The 7,422-nt window shown below is 54.1% G+C and overlaps 1 protein-coding gene across 4 annotated transcripts in view; it reads right to left on the bottom strand.

The window, feature by feature from the left end:
• Positions 1 to 3,846, bottom strand: part of Smtn (smoothelin) — a 22,877-nt gene extending 19,031 nt beyond the window's left edge. For 3 of the 4 annotated variants that reach the window (XM_010603809.3, XM_033762320.1, XM_010603810.3), the window contains exons 1-2: positions 3,682 to 3,846; positions 1,767 to 1,897 (exon numbers count right to left, since the gene is read on the bottom strand). In XM_010603809.3, the coding sequence (XP_010602111.1) occupies positions 1,767 to 1,817 (51 nt within the window). In that variant the 5' untranslated portion in view covers positions 1,818 to 1,897; positions 3,682 to 3,846. Of the gene's footprint in view, positions 1 to 1,766; positions 1,898 to 3,681 lie in introns of those variants that run through there. The other variant, XM_010603811.3, reaches the window with a different exon arrangement.
• Between the last annotated feature and the right edge of the window lie 3,576 nt (positions 3,847 to 7,422).

Raw genomic sequence — 7,422 nt, 5'->3', positions numbered from 1 at the left:
TGGTCTCGGGGTGTCGGGTGGGAAAGGCTTTGGGCGCCACCGCGGAGGTGGGACGCGCGAGGGCCTCCCCGGGGCAAGGGCTTGAGACCGGCTGGGCCGATCTACCGCCGCGCCAGTTTCTTTTGTGAAAACCCTTTTGGTGACCCAGGAGGAGATAATGACTGAAGTTCCCCGAGCTTCCCCATAGAGATGAGGGTGTGCGGGCACCTGGCCTGGCTTTCTGTTTGGGACGCTCAGATTCTACTCCCCCACTAGGACTCTTCTTGGGGTGAAGTGGCGCTGACCGATGGGCCCCTGTGGAAACCCCACCCCACCCACTCTAGGCCGTACACAGCAGGCTGCAGAGGCGGCTGGCAGGCACACACCCAGATTTCATCGAAGGCACTGGCCTGAAGACTCACACGGGCCAGGTGCTCGCTGGGAGGACATGGCAGCAGCGGGCACTACCCTGTGGCTAGACTAGGCTAAGTGGCTCCAGCATCTGCCTCCAGGGGGGTGATGTGGGGGTGGAATGGGTCATTTGTCTCCCTCTAGGGAAAGTAAATCTTTAATTTTCTCTCCTGGACAAGGGTCAGGGCCTGGGGGGTGGGGCTCCGGTCCCTCTTGCAGATCAGCTGTTGCCTGGTTTTGCTGGTGGGCACGGCAGGTCCTTGCTCTGCTGTGTTGCTCCACAACCTCTCTGTGCAGGGGTAGGAAGACTCCGGGGAAGACTCCGAGTCAAACCATCCTGACTCTGTCCTAGGCCATGGACGCTTGTCCTAGGACATGGACGCTCAAATTCCAGAAGGACATTCAGGCTACTGGAGGAAGATAAGATCCGGGCTAGGCATCTGGGCCAGGACTTGAGGGTTTGTTTGATGAGCAGTGATGGGGCAAAAGGAAATGCCCTGGGCTTCTGGGGGTACTTGGAAGGGCCCCGCAGAGGCCGGAAGTGACCAAGATCTTTATTAGATCTCTTTCTGCACTCTTAAGTCTTTGGGTTCCTCCTTTCCCCGTGACAAATCCCTGTCTTTGATCCCCTCACCTTTTCTGAAGTCCAGAGGTTGGGTGTCCTGAGATCTGGCCCATAGCTTGTTCCATCACTATGCAAACCTTAGGACCTACTTTTTGTATTTACACACACTTCTTCCTCTTACTTTACAGGGAAAGAAACAGACTCAGAAGGGAAAAATGATGAACTAGAATCCTCAGAACCTACAGGCCCAGCAAATCCTATTTCTCTCATGAGTTCTTCTAGACTTGACTTTCCTAGGACTCATGGTCCCTTTTGGAATTTGGATTCTGACACAGCTCCTTTGAGCAGGTGATCTCGTGTCTACGCGTGGCAGTGTCCTGTCTCTGCTGTGAGAAAAGTGCATCCAGCCTGCCCCCTGCTATACCCCAGCAATATTAATCATTGCTGCTACCATTATCCCTGGGCCAGCTTTCCAGAGGTGGGCACTGCTAAGGCTGTTGCTCAGAAGAGGCAGATCCAGCCTCCCCATACCTGTGGCCGCATATGGGTGAGTCCCTAGCAGTTATTGTTTAAACAGGTGGTGGTAGTAGGGGGCTGGGAGGGACCAAGGCCCAGCACCTGGCACAGACAGGCACATGCCAAAGGGTCCTCTGCATCAGCCACGTGGAACCGGCCTGGCCTTGTTCTCTTGATCCCCTCCTTCTGACCCATCCCCCATTACCTCTTCCTGTCAGCTGAGAAGCTGCCTGGACTGGCCCTCCCTCTATGGCCTGGCTTGCCCACTCCGCAGTGAGATAATAGGGCAACTTACCAGTTTCCGGAGGGCTCCCTCATCCAGTCCAGCTAAGGCCTCGTCTGCCATCTTGCTGGCCCCTAGGTCTGTCGTGAATTTCCTGGTGATATCCCCAGGGCCTGTGGCACCTGACACCAGCTCAGGGAATTCTGCAAGGGATAGACATGAATTGTTAGGCCTGCTGGAACTTGTAGAAAGCACAGGCACTTGGGCTCTGTGCCTCAGTTTTCCTCTCTAACCCCTGACCATCCACTGCTGTCCTGTCCTTGCTTTCTGACCCTGTGATAGGGCTCCTAGCTGGGAACTGCCCTTTATCAGAAGCTGGTCTGCTGAAAAAACTCACCAAACCAGGAGTAGCTAACCTTGTTCCAGCCTTGCTAGATGGGCTGCCAGTCTGTTGTGTGGCCTACGCTGGGCTGTCGTCCTATCTATGCCTCAAACAAGAAGGGCAGGGACCTTGACTGAGAAGCTGGGGTGGAGGGCTGGGGGAGAGGGAGGCCTACCCGAGCTGTGCTTACCACTAGGGGGTCACTCCAGGCTCCAGTTTCCTGCCTCATCTGTTATCCCCAGAGGCTGCCCAACGACCAGCCACTGCCAGCAGCCTCTAGCTGGGCTGAGCCCATGTCCAAGTCCTTACTGTCACAATCACTCATTGCTCCAGGCATGGGAGCTACACTGTCTTCCATTTCTTGGAGTGAGCTCTCTGCACATCCTTCACCATTCCTGTCCTCTCCGTGTCCTACCCTCATGAAGACAGGTGTTCTGGCACCCAGCTCCTCCTGCCAGTCCACACACTTAAAATTCATTCCCCAGCTGGAAGGGTCCCAGAAGCTAAACTTGGTCACCCAACCTCTGGACTTCAGGAAAGGTGAGAGGATCAAAGACAGTCAGGGATTTGTCACGGGGGAAGGAGGAACCCAAAGACTTAAGAGTGCAGAAAGAGATCTAATAAAGATCTTGGTCACTTCCGGCCTCTGCGGGGCCCTTCCAAGTACCCCAGAAGCCCAGGGCATTTCCTTTTGCCCCATCACTGCTCATCAAACAAACCCTCAAGTCCTGGCCCAGATGCCTAGCCCGGATCTTATCTTCCTCCAGTAGCCTGAATGTCTTTCTGGAATTGTGTCCATGGCCTAGGACACCCAGGTGTCCAAGAATCCCCCCACATTTCCCCAACAGCTGATTCATTTCTCAGTCATCCCTTCTTTCCAAAACAGTCACTTGGCGAGTCACCCATCTGATGAGTGGGTCTGGGGGAGTCCTAATCATACAGTGGGGGTTTATTGGATCCTGCATGCTCAAGTCACTACTTGCTTCTCCTACCCTGGTAGGGCCAGGTGGGTGTCAACTGCACAGCCCCAGTCTGTTAGGCTTCATGCCCCTTGTCTACCTACTGCTTGGAGAATCCCTCCACCCTCCCCAACCCCCGCCCTCCCAGAAAGAATAGCCCAGAGGTCTCTAGCCTTACATTCTGTGGACCTTCTGTGCTCCTCCTGAGGGGCAGTGGTCTCTAGTGCCTAATCTTGGGCCAAGGGGCTTGTGAGCGGTTTCTTCCTACTCAGATCCTGTCTACTGCCATATCACCCTGAACGCGCCTCCTCTCATGTACTCAGATTCAGGCTGCTGCCTCTCACCAGTCCCATGGCTCCTTGTCACACAGTTGGGGCCGCTGGAGATTGAGGGCCCTCGGAGTTCTGTGGGAACGTCCTCAAGATATCTGCCCCCATAGACTAGAGCCCCTGGGGGTCGTGGAGCCTCCGGGAGGACCATGGGCGTCCATCTCCCATGGCCTCAGAACCTGTGCCTTAGTGCTCCCGTGACTGGGTGGAGGCTCCCAGGTCTGGAAATACCAAAGCCCCTTTTCAGATAGATATCCGGGTTCCACCCCTGTAACCCGTAGGGGGTTCTGGCACCGACCGGAGACTCGCACACCCACCTCTCAGTCCAGCCCGCCGGTCTGGCGTGGGTTCGGGTTAGCGCACTCGCGATCCGACAGAAGGGATAGAGACGGTCTGGTAGGAGGAGCAGAGAGCTGGGTTGCCAGGCCCGCTCAGCAACCGTCCCCTGGACTCTGCTAGAGCCTCGCCTCCAGCAGCTCCAGCAGCCTCGCTGGCCCCGCCTCATCCCACCGCACTATCCCAATCCTTGGGTTGGGTTCCGCCCACCCTCTTGTCCCATTGGATAAATTCAATTTTGACGGCTACGCCCTAAAGAAGACCCTGCCCTTTTCTGGCCAGGGATGTTGGGTATTGTAGTTTTGGGGGCTGCAGTCGTGCTATCATTGGCTGATCCGATGAGCATCCGCAGGCTGGTTGCACGCTCTATGCCCCGAGCCGGGCTAGTGGCGAGTCCCAGAACAATCAAGACAGCCTCCCCGCTTTCCTCTTTGTTCTTAAGACCAAGTCGCTTCCCTCGACTCCACCCACTCGCGTCAGTGGTGAAGCTCGGATGCTGTCCCGAACGCTGCGTTGGGGACGTCTGGTCTGGGCCACCTCAGAGCAGGGACTGAGTGACCAGCAGCTCCTTGACCTTATGTTAAGCTGCCTGGGACTGTCTGAGATGGAGCAGGATGAATCGCACAGCCTGTGTTCTTCTCACAAACATTGCCCTCACCTAAATTCTTCTCGCCAAGCCCTTCAGGCTCTGTCTGTTGGACCGCTGGACACCTACAAGGGAATACGGACTCCAGACTGTCACTCAACAAATGGGAGAAATGGAGGCCCAGAGACAGTCAACATTTCCAGACAAAGAGCCAGCCAGGGGACCCCCTCGGGAAAGCCACTCTCTCTGTGCTTGAAGATCCTGGAGCTGCTCACTGGTCTCCATGGAAACTAGAGGGTGGAATCTGGGAACACGGGTCCTGAGTAATATGGAATACTGAGAATCTGGTTACCCCAGAAAAGCCTGGATTCAGGTCCTCTGTCACCCCTACACACACGTTTGAGGAGAAGCCTAGTATCTAGGCCAAGGCTCTGAGGCTCTTTCCCATGTATCCTCTCCTTTCAATCCACTACCCCAGAACTGTTTCCCATTTTGCACACTGGACAACTGAGGCACAGAGAAGGAAGTGATCTGTAGGATACACAGGAGGAGAGGGGCACAGAGTTTGAAGAACATGGTTTGAAGTCTTAGGCCATCTCTCCCTAGCCTACGTGCCACCTTATTCTCCAGAAGGGTGAGCACCCTCCAAGCCAGCTGTGTCACACTCCTGCATCCCTTGAGACCACTTCTTTGGGCAGGGCGCACACCTAGGCCCCTTCAGATTTTTAGGGCCTGCTTGAGTGGCAGCTGTTGGCTCCAGTGAACAGGCTAATTATGGTAGCTCTGGGCCTCTGCCGGCTGGGAAGAGACACAGGGGTAAGAGCCTGCATGTCTGGATGTTACGTGTCGCTCAAGTGTGCATTCACTCCTAGCGGTACGATAGGGTTATGTGACTTACTGCCCTGTTCTGCCGTCAGGCACTCACGGCCCATCTCCAAATCTACTTGCCTGCCTTTTTCTTTTCTTCCTGGCAAAGGGTGGTGCCAGGGAAGGGGGTGTGATTAGTGGTGGTGGTGTGGCGGTGATCTAGAGATCAAAGGGCAGCCCAGGGCTGGTACTGGGGAAGTTTACAGCCACAGCCCAGGAAAAAGTAAACATCCCTGGGGAAGGCCCTGATATTGGCTGAGCACCTGTTGCATATCAGACAACTATTTTAAGTTGGCCAATGTGAAGATAGATATAGCCTGATTCCACAGAGGAGGAAATGGAAGCTCACTGAAGTGAAGGCCCTCTGGGCTGGCACTGGCATGAACACAGTGGAATTCAGTCTGATGCCAAAGCCCCTTCTCTCACACTTGGGCACAATCCTTGAATTGGGGGGGGTCCCTAAAGGACTCTCATCGGAGGTGGTGTGGAAACTGATCCTTGATAGTGAGTGCAAAGAAATCCGCCCCCCCCCCGCCAGCCCGACAGAGAAGAGAGGGAAAGGTATGGAAGGGAACTTGTGGCAGAAAAAGCGTGAGCAAGACCTGGGAGGCTTGTGAATGGGAAAAGGAGGGGAATGGGCTGTGGGCGGAACAGGAAACGGGGTGGTTCCCTCTGCGTGATAGGTGAGCTGGGCGAAGTTATGTTGAAAGCATCTGCTCATCAGAACGAGTTGGACGGGCTCACTTCTGGCTCTCCTAGAGCAAAGGACTATTACAGGACGGATCCACATTCTTCCAGATCCGACTCTGGACTGGCAGAGTGGGGAGTGGCTGGAGCTGCTCAGGGACCAGGGTAACATTTTGTTCCATAGCCTGAGTCTATGAATGAATTTCTGAGTCATCCACGCTTTCCCTCCTCTCAGTCAGGGTCCTACAGAGGAAGCCCAGGCCTGGGGACAAGAGGCGAGAAAGATGGTATTCTTAGCTCTGGATCCTCCCCATATAAGGCCTTGGTCCTCTGAGAGACTCACTTTCCTTATCTACACAATGGAGGTATTGTGTGGGCTGCGAGCTTACTAAGTTTCTTTGCTTGTTGCTGAGACAAAATACATGACATCCAAGGTTAAAGGAGGAGAGGTTTATTATAGCTCACAGTTTGTAGAGGTTTCAGCTCATAGCTGGCTGGCTCAAGGCAGGGTGGCTTAGTAGAGGGACATCGGAGGAGAAACAGTTCATGGTGGGCAGAAGAGGGAAGGCAGCAAAGCAATAAAGTACCAATCAGCAGGTAGCAACAGCAGCCCTCTTTCTGTCCCTCGTAGTCTATTCAGGCTACATGCCCTTAGGGTGGCTAGCACTCACACGCACAGTGGGCCTTCCCATTATCCACACTCAGCACTATGTCAAACCCATCAGTGGGCTAATTTAGTAATCACATACTCTTGCTCCCAGCACCACACACTTAATCCCAGCATCACACACTCTAGAGCCACCCTCCTCTGAAAAGTTCTACCAAAGAACACATTTAGATGCAAGCCATAACAACCAATTCAACCCAGACTGGACAATATAAAATTCTAAGACTTGCAGGAAGACCACCATCTTGGGATGTGCCCACAAGTGGCTGAAATGCCATCTAGGGCTGGGACCTTGGGTCCGTGGGGGAAGCCCAGAGGCTGTTGGACAATAGAAGAGATGGAGGAGTGAGAGATAGGGTAGAGTTGGGCTTGTGGTTGGGGTCTCATAGCCTAGTGGAAGTAAAGGGAGGGATGGTAACTGTACTCTATAAGGTATAGGAGACAAAGCTTTTACTTGCTTCAGTATGTGAGAGAATGCAGGAAAAGCAGCTGAGATGAGAAAACAGCATGCAAAAGAGGAGATGCAGGACCACGCACACTTTGCAAGAAGTCAGGTTGGTGAGGCTGGATTATGGAAGCCCCAGAAGAAAACTGGTTCTTGCTGGGCTTGGCTGGGCCCAAGGGCCACAACTTCCTCCTTGTGGGTAGAACTGGAGGCCCCCAAGGTCATAGCCAGCAGCCCTGGAAATAGGATTGAGGACCTGTTTCTCAAACCAGTTTGGCAAGACCATCACCTCTCTGATGTCATTCAGCTGTGGGTTCTGTGATCAACAGCACTAGACAAATTTCTGGCCTTGGAGGAAGAGAAGGAGGCCAGAAATGGCCACTGTGTAGTAATGAATTCCAGGAGAACAGCCTCAAAGACAAAGGGAGGCTTCCAGATTGGCCAGCCTGGGCTTCTTGTGACTCCTCCTC

The sequence above is a fragment of the Fukomys damarensis genome, unplaced genomic scaffold, assembly GCF_012274545.1.
Source record: "Fukomys damarensis isolate Sample0158 unplaced genomic scaffold, DMR_v1.0_HiC HiC_scaffold_12, whole genome shotgun sequence".
Classification (NCBI taxonomy): domain Eukaryota; kingdom Metazoa; phylum Chordata; class Mammalia; order Rodentia; family Bathyergidae; genus Fukomys; species Fukomys damarensis.
Note: the sequence above shows the minus strand (reverse complement) of the source record. Positions and strands in the feature narration are given on the sequence as shown.